This window comes from Carcharhinus amblyrhynchos, chromosome 12 (genome assembly GCF_965287045.1).
Source record: "Carcharhinus amblyrhynchos chromosome 12, sCarAmb.v2.hapA, whole genome shotgun sequence".
NCBI classification, from domain to species: Eukaryota; Metazoa; Chordata; class Chondrichthyes; order Carcharhiniformes; family Carcharhinidae; genus Carcharhinus; species Carcharhinus amblyrhynchos.
Genome location: NC_137335.1, coordinates 49,646,955 through 49,669,863, shown reverse-complemented (window position 1 = coordinate 49,669,863; position 22,909 = coordinate 49,646,955). Strand labels below are relative to the sequence as shown.

General features: G+C 41.4%; 1 protein-coding gene across 4 annotated transcripts in view; it reads right to left on the bottom strand.

Annotated features, from left to right (window-relative positions):
* Positions 1–7,938: 7,938 nt before the first annotated feature.
* The window catches only part of LOC145350962 (deoxyribonuclease TATDN3-like), a 79,169-nt gene continuing 64,198 nt past the window's right edge, over positions 7,939–22,909 (bottom strand). For 2 of the 4 annotated variants that reach the window (XM_080200501.1, XM_080200497.1), the window contains 4 exons: positions 19,820–19,875; positions 16,680–16,792; positions 14,188–14,268; positions 7,939–8,250 (listed from right to left, as the gene is read on the bottom strand). In XM_080200501.1, the coding sequence (XP_080056627.1) occupies positions 8,107–8,250; positions 14,188–14,268; positions 16,680–16,792; positions 19,820–19,875 (394 nt within the window). In that variant the 3' untranslated portion in view covers positions 7,939–8,106. The remainder of the gene's footprint in view (positions 8,251–14,187; positions 14,269–16,679; positions 16,793–19,819; positions 19,876–22,909) is intronic. The other 2 variants (XM_080200500.1, XM_080200498.1) reach the window with 2 other exon arrangements.

Genomic DNA, 22,909 nt, shown 5'->3' with positions numbered 1-22,909 from the left:
GAAAAAATCAACCATTTTGTCTAGTTTTACTTCGGTAGTTATCCTTTCATTCAATTATAATAATAGTTTTGAATACTAGCTAATTGAAGGCCAGGTCCCCAGGTATTGTTTTGATTGCCTTCAAGGTTACAGGTTTGAGGAAAAAGTCAAGTCATAGAATCATACAGCAAAGAGGACCTTCGGCCCATTGAGTTGGCACTGACACATTAGAAACACCTGAACTTCTAACTAATCCCACCTGCCAGCATTTGGCCCTTGGTAAAAATCATTAAAATAAAACCAGAAAGCTAGCTAATTTCAGCTGTTTTCAGTTTTTTAAAGTCTATATTTCTCTATGTGGAAGTTTATAAATTAAGGAAATACTGTGAGCAGCATCTTACTGACAATCGTAATGTAACACCTGAGCCTGCCTGTGAGCAGAGTCTCTTGACTGGGGGGAACCGATGACAGGACAATTCGCAAGTCTTGTTCCACTGACAGGCACTCCCTCCTTATGCTTTTTATATAAGCCAGTGCTGAGAATGCCAACTCGCACAGGTAGGTTGTGGGGAAACTGTTATTGCATAATCTGAAATTGATGGAGCATCCTGTCGCACAAGCAACCAAAATGTGTCCAGAGGCATCACTGCAAACTTCAGTTTCAGTGTATAATCCATCCTGAGCTCTACAAATTCCTCTTGTTCTTTTAATGACAATGCCTTTGATGATTCAAAAGAAAGTGAACTAAATGGATCACATACCCAGTCAAAGGCTTTCATGCTTATGGAGGGGAAATAGCATTCAAACTTCTCTTGTAATGTTTTATGGTAAATGAGATTGAGTGTGGTTTTGCCAGGAGTTGCAGATGCCAGCTTGAATATCTTACTCAACCCAGTTGCCACTTTTCTTCTGCCAAAGGGCCAGTTTTGATTTGAATCCTTGAAGTTTATTTATGAGTCGGAATGTTGTCATCTTTGCCCTGCATTTGGCTGAATATATCTGAAACATAGGGAAGCTTAACACACCAAGGATCATCATATATCAAATATTTCTGTGGCAATTCACGAAGAGTTGAAAATGTTTTCAGTGCATTATGGAGCTCATAAACATCAGTGTCCTGAGACAGACATTGCACTTCGGTACCCCGCTCCAAGTTCTTCATACAAAATAGTGGACAAGCGCAATTTCAAAGGACGCAACTTCACATTATTTATGACATTCACTTTTAGTCTAATACTACAATTAACTCAGATACATTGTTTTGGCAACAAGTGCTCCACGGTGAAGGATACAGTGGCTGACTTGGATGTCAGAATTCTGTTCTTTCACCTGACTCGTGAATCCTTTGATTTTTCATTTCTAATTTCTTCTAAAGCACCTGTTGATTATCGACTAATATCACCAATATGCCATTTGTATTTTAAGAGGTGTTTGATAGCATTAGCTCCCAACATTACTCCCATACTTCTGCATGCCGGCAGAATTAGGGTTTCAGTAATGATTTGCATGTTTTTTGATTTTGCTATGAGCTCAGGCACCTGGGAGCTTGCTTCATGTACATTATCTACACCCCATTACATGTTGATTTTGCAATGTGTTTTATTGTTTCAGGAGACTGAAGTATTGTATATCCTTGCTGGAGAGCGGACGGTGTATTGTATTGAATGGTGTTTCAACTTACTTATTACCATTGCAGCGTCTGAGAGCTTCTCCCTGCAAATTAGGCATCCTGGACAGGGAAAGAGGCATCACCCCAGTCCACAAAAATCCAAGGGCCAAGTAACAGTTGCTGTACCGTTAGTGTACGAGCCCTGTTGGTCAGGCATGGGCCTAATGAATGTAAAGTTCCAAACCGCAGATGTGCAGCTCTTTCCTGGCCAGCACACGCATAGGAAGCCCGAGTTTTCTCGGTACTTGAAGCTGCTGACCATGAAGCTGATGATGACAATGGTTTTAGTTTATTTACACGAATTTTGAATCATCATGAATCTTATTTCATGGCGCACTTTGGGGACCTTCATGGCATGCCAATATACTGCGGCACGCTGGTTGGAAAACACTGCTGTAGAGCACAACCTCTGTTGTTTTGCACTGTTTTCATTCTCCTCTACTGGGCTTTGCACACTGGGGAACCGTGAGATAGGGGAGGTAGCAGTGCCATATCAGGGATGCTGGCAGACAGCAAGGAGCTGTGGGAGGGACTGCCACACCACTTTGACATGGTGGTGGTGAGGGGGTGAGTGGCAGGGATGGTAGAAGTACCAGAGTAGGAGACTGAGGTGGAGTGGGATAAGTACCAATGGAGTGGAATGTAGCAGAGGTATTGTGGGGAAAGGAGGGCAAAAAAATGTGGGGGACCACAGCACAGGATTGTGGCAGGGAAGAGAGAGAAGCAGTTGTGATGTGGGAGGTACTGTAGAACATAGCACCTTCTATCCTGAAGACAGTTTGCAGGTTTCAGAGGTTTGAACAACAGCAATAAATTTGGAGATCAACCTCAGAAGGCTCAATCAGAGATGAATTATAATAAATAAATTTAATCATGGTACTTACACAAGGATATTTTGGCCTTGGAGGGAGTGCAGAGGAGGTTTACTAGGCTGATACCGGAGTTGAGGGGGTTGAGCTATGAGGAGAGGCTGAATAAACTAGGCTTGTACTCGTTAGAGTTTTGAAGAATGAGGGGAGATCTCATTGAGACGTATAAGATGATGAATGGGATGGATAGGATAGAGGTGGAGAGACTCTTCCCGCTCAGAAAGGACAGTAGGACTAGGGGGCACAGCCTCAAGATAAAGGGGGGGCGGTTTAGAACGGAGTTAAGGAGGAGCTTCTTCACTCAAAGGGTGGTGAATCTCTGGAATTCTCTGCCCGTTGAAGTGGTGGAGGCTACCTCGCTAAATATTTTTAAGACGCGGGTTGATGGGTTTTTGATAAGAGAGGGGATTAAGGGTTATGGGGAGAGGGCGGGAATGTGGAACTGAGCCACGACAGATCAGCCATGATCTTATTGAATGGCGGGGCAGGCTCGAAGGGCTAGATGGCCTACTCCTGCTCCTATTTCTTATGTTCTTAAAAGTGTGGAAAATATAATGTAAAAGGCATAATGCTGCAGAAAAGTAAATGCTAATTTCCTTTTCTGCTGCATTATGCCTTTCATATCATGTTGGTTTTATCTCTCTACTGCCACAATCATGTGCTGTGGTCCGCTGCATTCTAAGTAATTTTGCAAGACTTATGAGGGCCAATTTAAATTCCACATTAACAAAAAAAAAGGTAATTTAGAGGCAGTATCCTGCCCTCCAACTTGGCATTGCATTCTCAGGCAGCTGCAATTTTAACTCTAGAGATGTGAGAGATGAGGATATGCTGTGGGTATACCTAGACCACCTGGACTGCAGTGGTTCAAGAAGGTAGCTCATCACCATCTTCTCAAGGGCAACTAAGGATGGGCAATAAATTTTGGCCTAGCCAGTGATGCCCATGTCTCGTGAATGATTTTTTGTTTTAAAAATGATGCTAGTCAAAGTGTCAGTTGAACATCAAGTAGATTTTAATTTCCCAGGCTATATGTTGGTAAGTTCATCCTATTCACTCATTAAAATTGGAACAATGTGTTATAAATAGAAAATGTACCTGATTTTTTTTCTCCATCTCCAAGGGCTTTAGACTGGAGCATAACTCCAAGTAACAACTCAAGCAAGAATGCATTAACATGTCGTGCTGAATCTCAATTCTCGCTAGTGGGTTTCAGCTGTAACTTGGATGAACTTCACTTTTAAAGTTAACCTGCATAATAACACAGCTGAGACATGAATCATCTGATCCCTCATAATTTCATTCTGTACTTTGTAAGTCTTGAGAAATTTTTCTACTTTATTAAAGAAATAAATCTGCATCTATTTGACATTCTTTGTGCTATCTCAAGTTAGTTTATTTAAATTGATGCAGGATTTCGGCACATTGAAGTCTGTGAGAAAAACAACTCTGATCCTCTGGGTGACCCGTCTGCAAGCATTATTCCATTTACTGAAACTGAATATTTGGCCTAATTAAGGACTGTGACAGATTAAAGCAAGGACCTTGTTTTTCCTGTCTTTAAGTTTTCACTCCATTTATAATCCAGAAAAGTGGATATGTAAGAAACCGAAAATTCTGAGCCTTATTTTGCTGGTATATGTTCTTAGATTTCCAAATATACTATACACCTGGATAGTAAAATATAGGTGACACCTTTAATGAATACTTTCATAGCATATTTTTGAAAACCAAATCAATTTTTTTATATTGTATAGTTTTGATAATTTTGTTTCACATGCAAGACACTTCAGAACTTGATACAGCACAGTAAGAGGCCATTTAGCCCCTTTGTGCCTGTGCCATAAATTCAAAACAAAATCTTAGTAAAGTCAAAACATGTAAGAAGGGTGTCCATATGGGCCCTCCCAAAATGTGCATTGTTCAAAGCTGCTGCAAATATAACATTTTTCAACAGTTATCAAATTTTGGTTCATAATCTGATGGGTGTAATTTGATAAGTAATAGTGAATATGTTTCTTCTCATCGCATTACTTTATAAATTAAAACTTGCTGTAAGCTTTGCCAGTTTACATTACATGGGATTTTTGTGGATAATGAAGAAAACTGGGACGCAATTTTACCCAGTTCACCACACCCGTCGATAAGCACGGCAAGCCGGGAAGACAGCGTGAGAGACCAGGCGCAAATCTGATTATCTTCCCAGCCCTGTTTTACTGGCGAGAATGCTTTGCACAATAAAGGACACGTAGCTCATTCCCACAAGATTGTCTGGATCTTTACATCATTCGGGAGTCCGGCATGGCTACTTCTCCCCTCCCAGATGCTTCCCACTGCACCAGCAAGATGTATCACCAGGAAGAATCACTATTCTGTGCAGTAATGGGGATGCGCCATGGCCATACTGGGGCGATTGGAGCCCATTGAAGGCCCTGGGTGGTTGAGGGCATGGCTGAGCAGTGCCCACTTGGCACCCCGGCAGTGCCCAGTTAGCACAGTATGTGTGCCAGGGGCAGTGCCAACAGGATGGGGCCTGAGTGGTGGTAGGACTATGACAGGGAGCTACGCATGGGAAAGTTATACACTCTGACAGGTAGGCTATGCACAATAACGGGGGCCAGGGTGGGTGCTACGCACAGAGGCGGAGGGGTTGTGCAGGAGTATCATGGTCGCAGAAGGGGTCATGACAGGGAGCCATGTCAGGGGTCTGCCAGGGGACACATTGAGAGGGTCCTGATGCCCTGGTGATGCTGACCCATGTTGGTATGAGAGGTAACAATGCTGCCAGTGGAGGTAGGGGAGGGGGTCCAATGTCTGTTGATGGGGTCAGTGGAAGGAGGTTGCCCTGTTCACCAGCAGACTGGGGTGCTCTGCAAAATGGCACCTGAGCATTCTGAACCCTGCTTCACTGGCATCTGTAGGCCCCGTCCCCCCTGTACTGGGGCAAAGCTCCCAGCTGTGAAACCAATTAACAGAGTGCCAGAAAATTGCAATGCCAAGCTCGTTGTAAATACTGGCACAAAGGACTCCATTTACGTGTCGTTATTACACTTTGAATTTTTGGGGGAAAATTCCACCTCTGATGTTTACAACCTGTATGTGAAGGGGGCTTCAAAATGAGCTGTCTGTCCATTCTGCATGCCATTCCAATGACAATGAGTAATGTAGGGCAAGTACCGGATGTAAGGTTTTGCGTTTGCTGTCATCCACATATCCTATGTTCTGACTCAGGTCAAACGCAAACACAGTGAGATACACAAATTGTGCTGGTTATACAGGTTACTAGAGTTGACATGTCTATGATTTATTCTCTGTATTACCATAGGTGCAGCTATTTTGGCTGACTCTATTGGAACCACTAATTTGGATATCCAAATAATTCAAGAAATAAATGTTTTCAGTGAATCTCCTTATAGAAATGTCTGAAAGAATGTTTCACAGTGCATAGAATGCACCTTGAACCAAATATATATATATCTACTTAATATGAAGCCCTATCAAATATTTATTTAACATCTTTCATGACTTTAGAGCATGTCCTAGGTCATTTTAGAGCCAATTAATTACTTTGAAGCTGTACGCAAAAGCTGCAGCTAATTCTCACAAAGCAAGGACATATAATCAATGATCAGATAATCTGTATAGTTTTGTTTAATGTAAGTAGGACTAGGTGTGGCCTTATTGATCTCTTGAGTCTATCTGCCATTCAATCAGGTAATGGCTGATCAGATTTTGGTGTGAACTCCATTTCATGCCTGCCCCTTGAGGGATAAGTGTTGTCTAGGACAGTAGGTTAACTACCCTGCTATTCTTTGAATAGCGTCATGGAATGTTTTACTTGAGCCAATCCTTCAGCTATACGGGGGGAATTTTCTCATCCCGCCCGTCACGGGAATTGTAGCCGAGGGTGGACCATGGAAATGTCTGTTGACTTCAGCCGGAATTTTCTAGTTTTTGGGAGGGCGCAGGCAGAAAATCCCAACCTATGTCTCATCTGAAAGTTCAAATGGATAAGCCTTTAAAGTTAAACTTTGGTGTGCTTCATTGTCACAGATCAACATTTTAAAGATTGGAAGCTAGACTATTTTGTCGTCTTGTTTTATAATAAATTAATTTCACCTACCCTCCCTTCAACAACAACCTTAGTAAAATGTCCCAACTCATAAGGAAAAATTTGGATAGATAACTAAAGAAAGTTAAAGTGGTATACCTATATAGTAACTTAAAGGAGGAAAGTTAGATAACAAGAGAGGTTTCAGGAGAGAATTCCAGAACTTACGGCTTAGACATCTGAAGGCATATTTTGTATTCCTTCATGGGATGTGGGCATTGCTAGCTGGGCCAATTTTTATTGAATTGATGGCTTGCTAGGCAATTTAAGAGTCAACTACATGCTGTGGGACTGGAGTCACATATAGGCCAGACTGGGTAAGGGTAGCAGATTTCCTTCCCTAAAGGACATTAGAGAACCAGATGGATTTTTTGTGACAATTGACAATGGTTTCATATCATCATTCCAGATTTTTATTAAATTCAAATTTTACCATCTGCCATGATAGGATTTGAACCTGGGGCCCCAGATCATTACCCTGGGTTTCTGGATGACTAGTCCAGTGATAATATCATTATGGGCAGATGGAAATTTGGAACTTACAAGAGGCCAGAATTGGATGATAGCCAGCCTAGAAAGAACTGGAACATTTGGAACTAACAAAGGGAATAATTGATGGGCTGAGGCAGGGGCATGTGGATAATATTACAGTCATAGTGATGGAGAGAATACAGTTAGGGTTACGCAAATTATAAATGCATCTAAGGTAGATGAGACAATTTCCTGTAATACAGTGCAAAACAGTTTTCCTTTGATGAATGATCAATTACAGCAACTTTTTAAAACATATTATTTCATGGGATGTGAGTATCACTGCTTAGGCCAGTTTTATTGCTCATCATATTTCCCCTGGAGAAGGAAGTGGTGAGCTGCCTTCTTGAACCCTTGGATCTCATGTAGTGACCAATAGTGCTGCTAGGAAGAATTTCTATTTTTATTGTGCCTTTAATGTAATTAAACAACCCATGGTGCTTCATAGGAGCATTATAAAACAAAATGATATTGAACACGCCAGATAATAGGTCAGATAATCAAAACCTGAGCAAAGAAACATGGTTTTAAAGAGTGTCTTAAAGGAGGAAAGCAAGATAGAAACACAGATAGGTACACGTAAATGCTAACCTATTTTTCTTGTTTCCAATCATGATGGATCTGTTGTATATTTCCAGCTTCTTTTGCCTTTACTTCAGATTTGCAGATTTTTTAACCACTGATTGGCAAATTAGTAAATATTAAAAATTATTTTACCTTAGTTTTAATGTATGTACAGTATACCTTAAATATAATTAAGAAAATCAGGACTGCTGTACTGAACTTTAAGGTTGTCTTTAATGTGTCTTAATTTTCAGACACTTAAGACTTCTTAACTCTTAAGACATGCAAAAAAAACCTCAGGGTAGAATCATTCAATCTCTCTTTTCAGCAAGTAAATCATTCTTACTCGTTTTTGTTACTTTTTATTGCAGAGGTAAGATGGGTTATCGACAGAATAATTTTTGAAGCTTTGGGAAAAGTTTGCATGCATTCCGCGTTGTCACTTCCATGACATTCTCCACTGAAAGCCCTTTAACCTGTGCAATGTACTGGCAGGAGATGGATATGTTCTTTGGTTCATTTCTCATCTGTAAAAAGGAAGAATTGTGTTCCAGGGACTTTCAGCACAATACAGTACAGTTGTAAGTTCCAGTAAAAGAAAGAGATCAATTAATCCAAACTAAATTAAAAGAACATTATGTTTGTTGTCATCTGTAATACTCTTCCAGACCCCCACAACAGACATTGGACAACACCCCCATCCCCCACCTCCATTGGTGGGGAAAAGAAGTCCACCTTTCCCTCCTGTTCTTCCAGCCTGATCTCTTTCTTATTTTAGAAATGAACAATACATACATAAACACTTAAGTAATGCAGCAATCTCTTGCTCATCACCTGGAAGGCTAATATGATGGCTGACTTAAAGGCATATTCAACTTTTATTGTTAATTTTCTGCTGCAGGTTTGAAGGATTTTTGACACATTGGGGAACTTTCTGGAACAGTGTGTCAAGACTTCATCAACATTGGGGCAGCACGGTGGCACAGAGGTTAGCACTGCTGCCTCACAGCACCACAGACTGGGTTCGACTCCTAGCCTCCAGCCACTGTCTGTGTGGAGTTTGCACATTCTCCTGGTGTCTGCATGGGTTTCCTCCAGGTGCTCCGGTTTCCTCTCACATTCCAAAGATGTGTGGATTAGGTGGATTGGCCATGCTAAATTGCCCCTTAGTGTCAGGGAGACTAGCTTAGGGGGTTATGGGGATAGGGCCTAAGTGGGATTGTGGTCGGTGCAGACTCGATGGGGCTTCCTTCTGTACTGTAGGATTCTATGATTCTGTTCTACCAGTATTCTCAAAATTCTCCAAGGGCTTCACCTAAAAAAAGTAAGCACCATGCTACTTATTCTACCTTTTCGGAGGTACCACGAGAAAGGGAATGCTTGGTCATGGTTATCTTACTGGGAGTCGCTTTGGTCTGCAAAAAGCACGGGAGAAAGAGATCAGGCCAGAAGAATAGGAGGGAAAGGTGGACTTCTTTTCCTGCAGATACAGGACATCCCTTCTCCTCTACAAACCTCCAGTTCCGCTTCAAGAACCTGCACCCTCTCCTTCAGTTCCTGAGTCATCCTGAATCCCATATTAGGCAGTGCAAGGTGTATTTCAAACTATGCCAAGAAAATTGCTTCTAACCAAGCATCTGCAGATGTCTGTTTTAGCCCCTCTAGCCAACCTCTTTAATGTTATAAACACAGAAAATTCTAGCAAGACTCAGCAGGTCAGGTAGTATCTGTGGAGAGTTAACCAGAGATGGCCTTTAACTGGGTAAAGTCAGAGATATAATAGGCTTTGAACAAGAGCTGGCTGGGACAAGATTTGTGATAGAGTGTAAACAGGAGAGACAGAAGAGTTAGACTTACTGAGCCAAAGCAAATGGTGATGGGGCAAAAAAAGAAACAAAGAAACCAAAGATGTGCCTACAGCAGATGTGTGGCTGTCTGAAAGCAAAAATAAGGGAGAAAATGAAGGATGGAACAAAAAGGAAGCAATGATAGAATTCACAATCTGAAATTGTTGAAATGTTGAATGGAACTGTTATATTGCTTACTGACACTGAATTTCATCTGCCATTATTAGATCAGTATTTCACTAATATTTCATTAATATTTCTCTGTTCTCATAAACAATTAATTATACCTCCTATTATGGTACATTGGTAAAATTTTATCAGCCATGATTTAATGGAGGAGCAGTGTAGATGAGCCAAATGACCTAATTCTGCTTATATACCTTATGGTCTAAAATAGCAAGATAATTAATGATCACCAACCAACACAGAGGAAGGAGTGGTCCCAGAGCTAATCCTGTTCCATTCTATTCTTTCTGAGAAACTGCCTTTATATCCTACATTGTGTTTGTTGCCTTCTAGCTGATTTTTAATCCAGATTTCTATCCTTTCCCATTCCATACCGATAATCTTTACTAATGTGGTACTCTGTCAAAGAATTTCCCCAAAGATCACCACATTCATTGACATTTCTCCCATTTGCCATGCCTATCACATCTATCACAATACCTGGAGTATTGTGTGCAGTTTTGGTGTCCTTATCTGAGGAAAGATGTCCGTGCTATAGAGGGAGTACAACAAAGGTTTGCTAGGCTGACTCCTAGGATGGCAGGTCTGTCATGTGAACACAGTAAAAAGTCTGACAACACCAGGTTTTAGTCCAACCGATTTATTTGATAGTAAACCTTTGATAGTAAAGATTGGACTAAAACCTGGTGTTGTCAGACTTTTTACTGTGTTTACCCCAGTCCAACACCGGCATCTCCACATCCTGTCACGTGAAGACAGACTAAATTGGTTAGGATTATATTCATTGGCGTTCAGAAGAGTGAGTGTGGATCTCATAGAAACTTATAAAATTCTAACAGGATTAGAAAGGGTGGAAAGAATGTTCCCAGTGTTGGGGGAAGTCCAGGATTACGGTCATAGTTTGAGGTTATGGGGTAATAGCAAACAATGGCAAACATTTAAGGAACGCATGGGGGAGCTGCAGCAACTGTTTACTCCTGTCTGACACAAAAGCAAAGTGGGTAAGAGGATCAATCCATGGCTTACAAAGGAAATTAGAGAGAGCATCCAATCTAAGAAGCATACAGATTGGCCAAGAAAACTAATAGGTCTGAGAATTGGGAGCAGATTAAAGTTCAGCAAAAAAGGACCAAGGGATTGATTAAGAAGGGGAAAATACAGTTCAAAAATAAGCTTCCAGGGAACGTAGAGACTGACAGTAAGTGTTTCTTTAGATACGTGAAGAGAAAGAGGTTGGTGAAGACAAATGTAGATCCTCTACAGTCAGAAATGGGGGAATGTATAATAGGGGCCAAAGAAATGGTTGAGCAACTGAATACATACTTTGGTTCTGTCTTCACAAAAGAGGACACAAATCAGATACCAGAAATGTTGGAGAATGCAAGATTTAGTGAGAGGGAAGAACTGGGGGAGATCAATATTAGTAGAAAAATGGTACTGGGAAAGTTGATGGGATTGAAGGTGAATAAATCCCCAGGGGCTGATGACTACATCCCAGAGTACTTAAGGAAGTGGCTCTAGAAATAGTGGATGCATGAATGCATTGGTGGTCATCTTCCAGGATTCTGTAGACTCTGGAACTAGTTGCTGCAGATTGGAGAGTAGCTAATGTCACTCCAATATTCAAAAAGGGAGATAGAAAACAGGGAGTTATAGAACATAGAACATAGAACACTACAACAAACTATAGACCAGCAAACTTTACATTGGTAGTGGGGAAAATTCTCAAATCCATTATCAAGGAGTTTATAGCAAAGCATTTAGAAGGCAGTGGCAGGATCAGACAGCGTGGATTTATGAAGGGGAAATCATGATTGACAAATCTGTTGGAATTCTTTGAAAATGAAACTAGTAGAGTTGACAAAGGCGAACCAGTAGATGTGATATATTTGGACTTTCAGAAAGTGTTTGACAAAGTCCCACACAAGAGATTACTGTGCAAGATTAAAGCACATGGGATTGGAAGAAGTGTATTGAGATGGATAGAAAACAGGTTGGCAGAGAGGAAACAAAGAATAGGAATTAATGGGTGCTTTTCAAATTGGCAGGCAGTAACTAGTGGGGTGCCACAGGGATCGGTGCTGGGACCCCAGATATTCACAATATATACTAATGATTTGGATGAGGGAACAAAATGCAACATCTCAAAGTTTGCAGATGATACCAAGTTGGGTGGGAGGGTGAACTGTGACAAGGATGCAGAGATCCTTCAGAATGATCTGGATATTGGGTGAGTGGGCTAATCAGTGGCAGATGCAGTACAATTTGGATAAGTGTGAGATTATTCGTTTTGGAAGCAAAAACAAGAAGGCAAATTACTACCTGAATGGCTGTGAATTGGAAAGGGGAGTGTGCAGCAGGACCTGGATGTCCTTGTGCATTCAGTCACTGAAGGTAAGCATGCAGTTGCAGCAGGCGGTAAAGAAGGCAAATAGTATGTTGACCTTCATTGTGAGTGGTTTCAAGTACAAGAGCAGGGATGTGTTGTTGCAACTATACAGGGCCTTGGTGTGGCCACACCTAGAATACTGTGTGCAGTTTTGGTCTCCTTTTCTGAGGAAGGATGCTTTTGCTCTCGAGGGAGTGCAGTGAAGGTTCACCAAGCTGATTCTGGGGATGGTGGGACTGATGTATGAGGAGAGATTGAAAAGGTTAGGATTGTTTTTGCTGAAGTTCAGACAAATGAGGGGGGATCTCATAGAGAGTTATAAAATTCTAACAGGTCTAGATAGAATAGAGACAGGGAGGATGTTCCCGATGGTGGGGAGTCCAGAACCAGGGGCCACAGTCTAAGGATTTGGGGTAGATAATTTAGGACGGAGGTGAGGAGACATTGCTTCACCTGAAGAGTGGGGAGCCTGTGGAAATCATTACCACAGGAAGTAGTTGATGCCAAAACATTGAATGCATTCAAGAGGTGGCTGGATACAGCACTTGGAGCAAATGGGATCAAAGGTTACAGGGAAAAAGCAGGATTAAGCTATTGAGTTGAATGATCAGCCATGATTCTAATGAATGGCAGAGCAGGCTCAAAGAGCCAAATGGTCTCCTCCTGCTCCTATCTTCTATGTTCCTATGTAAACCTTTTAGAACTGAGGTGAAGAGAAATTTCTTCACCCAGAGGGTGGTGAATGTGTGGAATTCACTACCACAGAATGTAGTTGAGGCCAAAACGCTGTCTGATTTCAAGAAAAAATTAGATATACCTCTTGAGGCTAAAAGGATCAAGGGAGGGGGAAACAGGATATTGAATTCGATGATCAGCCATGATCAAGACAAATGGAAGAGCAGGCTTGAAGGACTGAATGACCTACTCCTGCTTCTAGTTTCTAAGTTTCTATCCTCATTCAGATCTATAAAGCACAGTAAATGAAATCTGTGCTGAGCAATTCTAACTATATTTAAAATCTAGGTATTTCAGAACATTATGTTAATTAAAGAACTAAAATGTTCCCCACCACAAATGTTAAGCTATGTTACTATTAATTATTCTGATTAGTTCCATATTCCTTCTTAAAAATGGCTACTATATTAATCAATTTCCTGCCCTCTGGCTGACATTTGGAATTAACAGAGCCCTGAAATTTATGAAGGGAATGGAGGGGTTGTTTGAGGTTGGAAAAGCCGGAAGAACGCCTTTCCCTGAGGTCCTATCGATTGAAGAAGCAGAACCTGATTAATAGTTTTTAGCTGTGTTTCCAGGTCTTAGATTGAGAGACTGACTAGCCATGGGTTAGGTAAACATTCAGCATCAGACTGCAATCAGGGAGCACAGAGATGAGAGGATGCAATTGGAGGCTAAAGAAGGAGGTTGGAAAGATCAAGGTCAGGAAGGTTCAGAAGGGCCTACGTCAGGGAATACTGCAAGGTCAGTGGAACAGAAGGGTAGGAGTGTTGGACTTTGTAAGGGTCAGGGGTGGAGTGATTGGAAGGATAGGGGATGAAATTGGGAGGTTCACTGCTACAGAAGAGTCAGCTAGGGTGTTAGGCATTAGAAGGGTTAAGGAGGGACAAATCAGAAGGGGTGGCGTACAGGATTACAAATATTAGGGTGGGGATGGGATCAGAAGGTCAGGGACGTGATCAGAAAGTCTTGGGTTACATAACAAGGGATAGGGCCAAGATTGGAAGGGTCAGGGAGATGGGTAGGGTGGAGGTTCTGAGATCGAAAGGGTCCAGGTGAGATTAAAAGGGAAGGGCGCGAAAGTGGAGTGATTGTGGGGGTGGAATCATAAAAGCTGTGGTGCGAGGTCTCAAGGGTCGTGGGCAGGATCAGAAGGGTTGAAGATGGGAACGGAATGTCGAGGTGAGGTTGAGAAAGTGAAAGGGGCATAAGATCAGAAGAATTGGTAATTAAGTAATCAGGATGATCCCAACGCCCCCCGCTCCTGATATTACCAAGACAATTACACGTAGAATTCCAAATGTTACCTGTTTTTCTGGCGCTAATGCGGGAGAGTCTGTCTCCAAACAGATAAACTCGAGTGGTAGCTGCTTCACCAATTTCTGCTTCTTGGGAAAAACAATATGTAAATCAGTGTGTCTACAGACTATACAAATCCAAAAGTGATCCAGAAAATTCAACAAAATCTTTCAAACAATTTTTAAAACTATTCATTGTAGTGGTTTAAAGATAATCTCTCTAAGGAAAACCTTCTATGACAAACCAGGTTTGTAGCAGAAAGTTTTGATATGTGAAAGATGCCTAAGTGAATACTGAAAATTAACATTTAAGTTTTATATATGTGCAACATGACTAATTTGTTAGTTTTCTCTTTACTCTCTGCAATTTTCTGCCCTTTAGTAATAAGGGTATAATTCTCATGCAATGGTGAATTCCTATGAGGGGCAACAGACCTTCAGTATTGCAATCACATGATCACACTAAGTGGGAGCCATATAATGAATATTGGAGATTACCATCAATAAGTTGAATTCTGTCCTCATATGGTAGATGGTTTTCTCTAGTTGTCAAGGTTGCAAATAGTCTAGTTCAGCCTGATCAAAGAAGCTGAGGCAGGAGATGTGTTTAATTCAACCAAATTGGGACATCATCCAGACAAGTGGTCTGACAACATAGGAACAACAGAGGGATTGAAAGAGCTGCTGAAGAAATTGAGTAAGTGTTGTTAGCATGTTTGTGGAATCTGACCTCATGTCTAAGGATGATGTTGCCACGTTGCAGCACATCGATAAAGAAGAGGAAAAGGCTAAGGATAGAGTCTTGGTAGATTCTAAACATCACACTGCTGTGATGAGATGGAAGTCATTGCTGGAGATGCTCTGGATACAATCAGAGAGTGAAGGATAGAAGTAAGTGGTGGGCCCTTGAGCTAGACAATGGTTAAGAGGCATTGGAGGAGCATTGTGTGGTAGACCACATTAAAGGCTGCTGAATGGTGAAGGAAGATGAAACCAGATAATGCAGCACTGTCACAGAGGATTTGTCATTTATAATCTTGGTTAGGGCCATTTTGGTGTTGTAAAGGCATAGAGATGTAATTGGAGAGATTCAAACAGGAAGTTTCATGAAAAATGAACATATCATAGAAACCCTCCAGTGCAGAAAGAGGCCATTTGGCCCATCAAGTCTGCACTGACCACAATCCCACCCAGGCCCTACCCCCCCATAACCCTACATATTTACCCACTAAGCCCTCTAACCTATGCATCTCAGGACACTATGGGGCAATTTTAGCACAGCCAATCAACCTAACCACACATCTTTGGACAGTGGGAGGAAACTGGAGCACCCGGAGGAAACCCAAGCAGACACGAGGAGAATGTGCAAACTCCACACATAGGTATGGAAGACTTTGAAAAGGAAAAGGAATCTGCAGATACAGTGGTTATGTGCAAGGTCAGAGGGGTCGAGAGTGGGTGTTTTAAGGAAACAATGGTTTAAAAAGGCATTGGAGGTTGATGGAGACAGTAGACAATGTCAACTAGCCATGAGGGCCAGGAAGAAAGGTTGGGTGATCAGCAGTTAGTATAAATGGATTTTAGAAAACAGCTCAAAGGTTTCAAGAGCAAAATAAGCTCAAAGCAGGCATTAAGGAACATTGGAGAGAAATACAGAGGAACAATGATTCAGGGCTAGAGCAGTGGGGACATTTGACTTGATGGAAAAGGGAATCGTGAAGAAAAGTAGCAGGAAATCTTAGTGGAAAAGAAGTTTAAGTGCTCCTTGGATTTATTTTTGGAGATGATGGCAGACAGGACATGTATGAAAGGGTTTGAGGAGACAGTTGGCACAATAGAAAAGAAGGTAGGTTATCTTTACTCTTCAGAAGAATCTTGGATTGCAGTTTGATGAAAGAGTATGAGGTTCAACAGCAGCCCATGAAGTTTTTTTAAATTAATTCGTTGAACATGGGCATAAAGGACATTAGTGAACCAGGTGGATTTTTCCAACAACCAACAATGGTTTTCTGGTCATTAGTAGATTCTTAATTCCAGATTTTTTTAAATTGAATTCAAATTCCAACATCTGCCACAGCTGGATTAAACCTGCACCCCTAGAACATTAGCTGAGTTTCTGGATTAATAGTCTTGTTTATACCAATAGGCCATCACCTCCCCTGTGTTCAGCCAGACCTTGTGCGAGAAAAGCTAAATCAATCGTGCAGCAGATATGCTCACATTGTATCACTTTGATTTGAGGAAGTGAACAAAGGAGCCATCCTAGGAAATGACCCACACAAGAGGTAGCAAGGTTTTGTTCCTCAAGGGTGGAGGTGTGTGAGTGGTTGAGCAAACTGACAGTTGTAGAAGCATCTTGGACTTTGTTTTCCACAAATACTGTGCCTTAAGCGTAGCAATGAAGTTCTGGGACTTCAAAAGAGTCTTCATTATTTTAGTTAATATCACTGCTACATGCCTATCACATATGTTTTTTGAGAACTTATGATATTTGATCTTACCTGTTCGCTTCTTATGATAGATGGTGGAATTGAAAAAAAAAATCCAGCTTTCACCCCTTCCATAGCCACAGAGGGTTTCCCATCAAAAGCATGAAGCAGCACTTTCTTAGCTCCTAGAAAAACAAAAAGAATAATGTCTTATTGCCTAATAATTTAGATCGTATCATTATGCAATCTGTTTTCAATTCCTTTGGATACACCCTATGCATTCTACCAATATTGGAAATCTGAAATTCTCTTCAGGTCAGGTAGAAGCTGTGGTGAGAGAAACAGAAGCTTCCAATTTTTGCCTTTCTTTCATCTTCACATGATCCATCTCAAATTCTTCCCGTTCCCTTCATTGACTTCTGGGTCTTCATTTCTGGGTATGGGTTATCAAAGAATGTGCCTAGTAACTCTGACAACTACCTTTACTACACTTCTTCACACCCCACTTCCTGTATTCCATTCTCCCATTTTTCTGTCTTTGTTGCACATTCCCCTTGTCCTCACCTTTGACCTCACCAGGCTCTGTATTCAATGGATCATCCTCCGTCATTTCTGTCACCTTCAGTGTGATGCCTTCACAAAACGCATCTTCCCCTCCCTTTTTAACATTCCAAAGGATGCGTTCTATCAGCAACACCATGATCCACACCTCTTTCTCATTGCCACTTTCTAGGTCAAGAGAGGACATGCAACACCTCGTTTTTTACTTCCTCTGTCCTCACTGTTCATGGCCCCAAATCCTCTTTCTAGTTGAAGCAATGATTTACATGTACTGCCTTCAACTTAGTATATTGAATTTGTTGTTCACAATGTGCTCTGCTCCGCACTAGGGGAAAGCAGATTGAATAACTTATGGAACACAAGCATGAGTGGCCCTACGCTACCAGTCACCTGTCTTTTTAATTAATCTCTTTTCTCTCATGCTGACCTTTCGGTTCTCAGCCTCCTGCAGTGGTCCAGCAAAACTCAATATAGGCTTCACCTCAGGGTGAATTTACCTGTTCAACTCACTATGGGAATCATAGGGGTGAGGGGTGGACTATGGAACAATCCATTGACCTTGAGTAGGATTTTCTAGTTTTGGGGCAAGTGCAGCCAAAAAATCCCACCCCTCATCTTTCGATTAGTTACTTTACAGACTTTCAGCCTCAACACTGAATTCAACAATTTTAGACTACAACCTCTGTCCCCATTTTTTGTGTTTCTCTTGGCTGGTTTTGGTTTTACTCTCTTGCTTTTTATTTTGCCTTTGGATGGTAGCTAGTCATCATTCTGCCATTCCCACCTTCTCAAGACACAAGCTTTGTTCTTTAACTTGTACCATTGCTACTCCCTTTAACCTTGCATCACCAACCCTTCGATCATTTAATTTCTATTGTCTTCCACCCTAATGCAGACTTTCCCTTTTGTTCTTTTTCTCACTGCTTTTACTTGCTTAAGGTTTATTATATTTCTTATTCATTATATTATACATCAACTCTTTTCTCCCCTTACAGATGCTGCCAGACCTGCTGAGATTTTCCACTGTTTTCTCTTTTGGTTATTATATTTCTAACTTTTCCTAATTCTGATGAAAGGTCACTAACCTAATTGTTTTTCTCTCCACAGTTGCTGCCTGATCACCTGTGTATTTCCAGTAATTATTTTATGAGTGGGACAATGTTGAACTTGACAACCACTTCAGCATGATGGAATGGAGGGCAAAAGAAGTACAAAGCAGTCCATTATCCCACACATAAATTTAGCACTTGTAACTGGAAAAGCATGCCACAGAATTTACAAGAGGACTAAACAACAATGCATACCAGTTTAGGTAGAGATATGGGAATGAGCAAAAGACTGCAAGAAGTTAATTGAATAACAGTAACAATAATGTAACAATGCCATTTGCCTTAAATATTTCTGTTTAACAGTCAGACCCAAATTTTCACTTTCAAATCTCCTAACTTGGGAGAAACTGCCATGAACCATTGGTGCATTTTGGAGTCCAGCCCTGCATCCTCTTTGAAAGGTCCATCTTAGTGCTCTGGAACTTTGTCCCAGTTATAATAAAAATAGTAAGGCCCACTAAGCTTCAACCCTTACACTCCCTCAACACCTAAACACTCCCCATGCCCCATCCAAGTCAAATCATGCCCCCCATGTTAACCTATGCCCATCTACCCAATCCCCATGCCCCTTCATGCCTGCTATGACAAACTATGCCCTGCCAACCACCCCAATGACCCCTTATAGCTTCTATGCTAACCGAGGACCCTCTACCCATATGCCTCTTAGAGCCCATATGCCAATTTGGTGTCAACTCATGTCAACCATGAACCCTCACTCATCCCCATGGTCCCTTTTGGCCCCTATGTCAACTGAGAGTCAATTCATGCCAACCTATGTCTATCCACCATTTATACCCCCCAAGACAACTCACTCAACATCCATCTTGGGCAGGCCTCAGAAGACACGCTGAGGTGAAATACATTGAAATGCTGAGTTTCCATTATAGTTCTCACTATATTGGAAAAACACTTTCATTGATAAAAGCCTATTCAATAAATTTTAATCATGTTAAGTACTTAATCCCATGGAAAATCAAATATTTGTATTCATAGCCCCATATCAAAGACAACTAATCTCTTTATGATCACTTGGAGCTGTCAATCACTGTGAAGCTAATACTATAATGATGACCCTCAGATCTAGGTCAACAAACAGACATTGAGATTGTAAGCACTGATTTTTTAACTCAATTACAGCAGGCTGCTCTTTTCAAAATTGAATGAACAGGGGATTTAAATAACTTGGCAGTTACAGCACTGTATTCATCTTCTATTTATATTCACTCTTAACAGTTGTTAGTCACACACTTTAGGAAATGGACCTTGCTCCAGTAAAAATGGGGTCTCTGTTGGAACTCAGCACTGAGTTCAATTGGCACTGCTGGGTTTGGGTTCTCATGTGTGTGAATCACGTCCCACTCCACTCCATTCCACCCAGCCCCTTGCCCCAGTGAGAATAGCATCTGTTGGAAATATGGGTAGAAATTCCAGATTTATGGCTCCATCGCCACTTTGTCAAAGGCGCTTCACTCTCCATGAAAAATCAGGTCTCAATATGCATGTGACACCCTATAAAACTGAAAAATAATTTAAAATTTAGACCTTGTTCCTTCAGAAGATTAATGGTTGGACGCCCAGCAGATCGAGAATGTACATTTCTATAAGGAAGAAAATGAATAATTAGAATAACACAATGCAAGCAGTATACTGAATGAACCATTACACTAAATTTAAAATGGTAATCTCGAGTTAAAATGTTCATGTGATAGAATTGCAGTTAGCAATACCATTCACAACTCCTTAGATACAAAAGCAGTTACAGAATCACAGAATCCCTACAGTCCAGAAGGGGGCCATATGGCCCATTGAGTTTGCACCAACTCTCTGGAAGAGTATCCTACCCATACATTTATCTCGTACCCATACATCTCCCATACATTTATCATGGCTTATTCATCTACCCGACACATCTTTGGACACTAAAGGGCAATTTAGCATGGTGAATCCACCTAATCTACACATCTTTGAAGTGTGGGAGGAAACCGGAGCACCAAACAGTTCATGCCTGGATGTAGCAACATGTAAACAAAAATCAGGTTTGAGCTTATGAATGGCAAGTAACATTCACATCACACAGATGCCTGGCAACCAGAGATAGCCTAACCATCTTCCATTGACATTCTATGGCATTGTCATTGCTGAAGACCCTACCATCAACATTTGAGAGTTACTCTGCAGTGAGTAACTCACCTCCTGATTCTCCAAAGACTGTCCCCATTTATAAGGTACAAGTCAGGATTGTGATAGAATCGTCTTCACTCATCTGGATAAGTGCAGCTCTAACCATAAAGCCAACACCATCCAAGACAAAACAGCTTGCAAGGCTGGCACCCCATCCATCACCTTAAAACATCCGTTCTCTCCATCACCAACATATAGTGGCAGCAATATGTACCACTTACAAGATGTGCTGCAGCAACTCTTCTTGAATGCTTCATCTTCCAATCACTTCAAACTCTTGATCCCTGCCACTTATTTGATCAAGAGCAATTGATGCATGGGAACACCACCACCTGGAAGTCCCACTTCATGTCACGTACTATCCTGCCTTGCAAATATACTGTCATTCTTTCACTGTCACTGGGTCAAATTCCTGGAACTTCCTCCCTAACAGCACTGTAGATATAATCAAGGAGGTAAGAGCCCTTGAGAATCCAGGGCAACTTTGCAAATTAGATCCAAAAGTGGCTTAGTGGCAGGAGGTGATAGCCAAAGCTTGCTTTAGTGACAGAAATCCTGAGTCCCATGGTATCCTGCAGGAATCAGAGCTGGGTCTCCTGCTGTTTGTCATGTACATTAATCATCTAGATATGAATGTGGCAAGTATGATGATTAAGTTTGTAGATGACATGAAAATTGCTGGTGTGATAAATAACAAGGAGGAAAGCCTTAGATTGCAGGATGACGTAGACAGGCTGGTCAGATAGACAGAACGGTTGCAAATGGAATTTAACCCTTAACAGTGTGAGGTGATGTGTTTTGAGAGGACTAACAAGACTAAAATCATGAATAGGTCACTGAGACAATGGGACGGCGGCGCGGGCTCGTTGGGCCGAAGGGCCTGTTTCCCGTGCTGTGTTGTTCTTTGTACAACGGTATACGTAATGAATGATAGAATGCTAGGAAGTACAGAGGACAGAGAGGACTATGGGGTACATGTCCAAAGATCCTTGAAGGCAGCAGGATAGGTAGATAAGGTGATTAAGAAAGGACATGGGACACTTGAATTTATTAGCTGAGGCATAGAAATAAGAGCAGCAAGGTTATGACTGAGGTGTATAAAATGTTCATAATGCCACAGTTGAGAGTACTGTCTGCAGTTCACACAATAGGAAGGATGTGGTTGCATTAGAAAGGGTACAGTGGAGATTCACCAAGATGTTGCCTGGTCTGGAGACTTTCAGCTATGAAGAGAGGCTGGTTAAACTGAGGTTGTTTTCTTTAGAGCAGAGAAGGCTGAGGGGGAACATGACTGAGGTGTACAAAATTATGAGGGACATAGTTAAGGCAAAAAAGGAAGAAACTTTTCCCCTTAGTACAGGGGTCAATAACCAATGGCCCTCACATCATAAGAACAAATAATAAAAAATATATATTAAGTTATTTCAGTTTTTTAAACAATTCTTAGGTTAAAAATTGTGGCATTACTTCCTGTGCCACTGCAGCTACGTATTTTGAAAATGAAAATAGAAAACTTAAAAGATTGCCCATTTGGTAACCAGATTTTGCAATTTTCGTAGAATTACAGAATCCCTACTGTGCAGAAAGAGGCCATTTGGCCCAACAAGTCTGCAACAACTCTCTGTCAGAGCATCAGCCCTTTTCCTGTAACCCCATGTATTTACCCAGCTAATCCCTCTAACCTACACATCTTTGGACACTTTAGCATGGCCAATCCTCCTAATCTGCACGTCTTTTGGATTGTGGGAGGAAACTGGAGCAAACTGGAGCACCAGGAGAAAACCCACGCAAACACAGGGAAAACATGTAAACTCTACACAATCACTGAAGGCTGGAATTGATCCTGGGTCCCTGGCAATGTGAGGCAACAGTGCTAACTACTGCGCTAGGGACCACCATTTCACCCCTATTCAGATTGCTCCCATTTTCACATTGGAACCCTACAAATTACTAACAGTCTAAACAGCAATGCAGAATTAAAAGCATATTAATGACTTGGATGAGAATTTAGGAGGCATAGTTAGTAAATTTGGTTGCATGGTGGACACTGAAGCAGGTTATCTAGGATTGCAACAGGATCTTGATCAATTAGGCCAGTGGGTTGATGAGTGGCAGATCAAGTTTAATTTAGATAAATGCGAGGAGATGCATTTTGGTAGATTGAACCAGGACAGGACATACTCAGTTAACGGTAGGGTATTGGGGAGAGTTATAGAATAAAGAGATCTAGGGGCACAAGTTCATAGCTCCTTGAAAGTGGAGTCACAGGTGGACAGAGTGGTGAAGAAGGCATTTGGCATGCTTGATTTCATTGGTCAGAACACTGAATAAGGAGAGTTGGGACATCTTGTTGAAGTTGTACAAGACATTGGTAAGGCCACACTTGGGATACTATGTACAGTTCTGGCCATCCTATTATAGAAAGGATTTTATTGAACTAGAAAGAGTGCA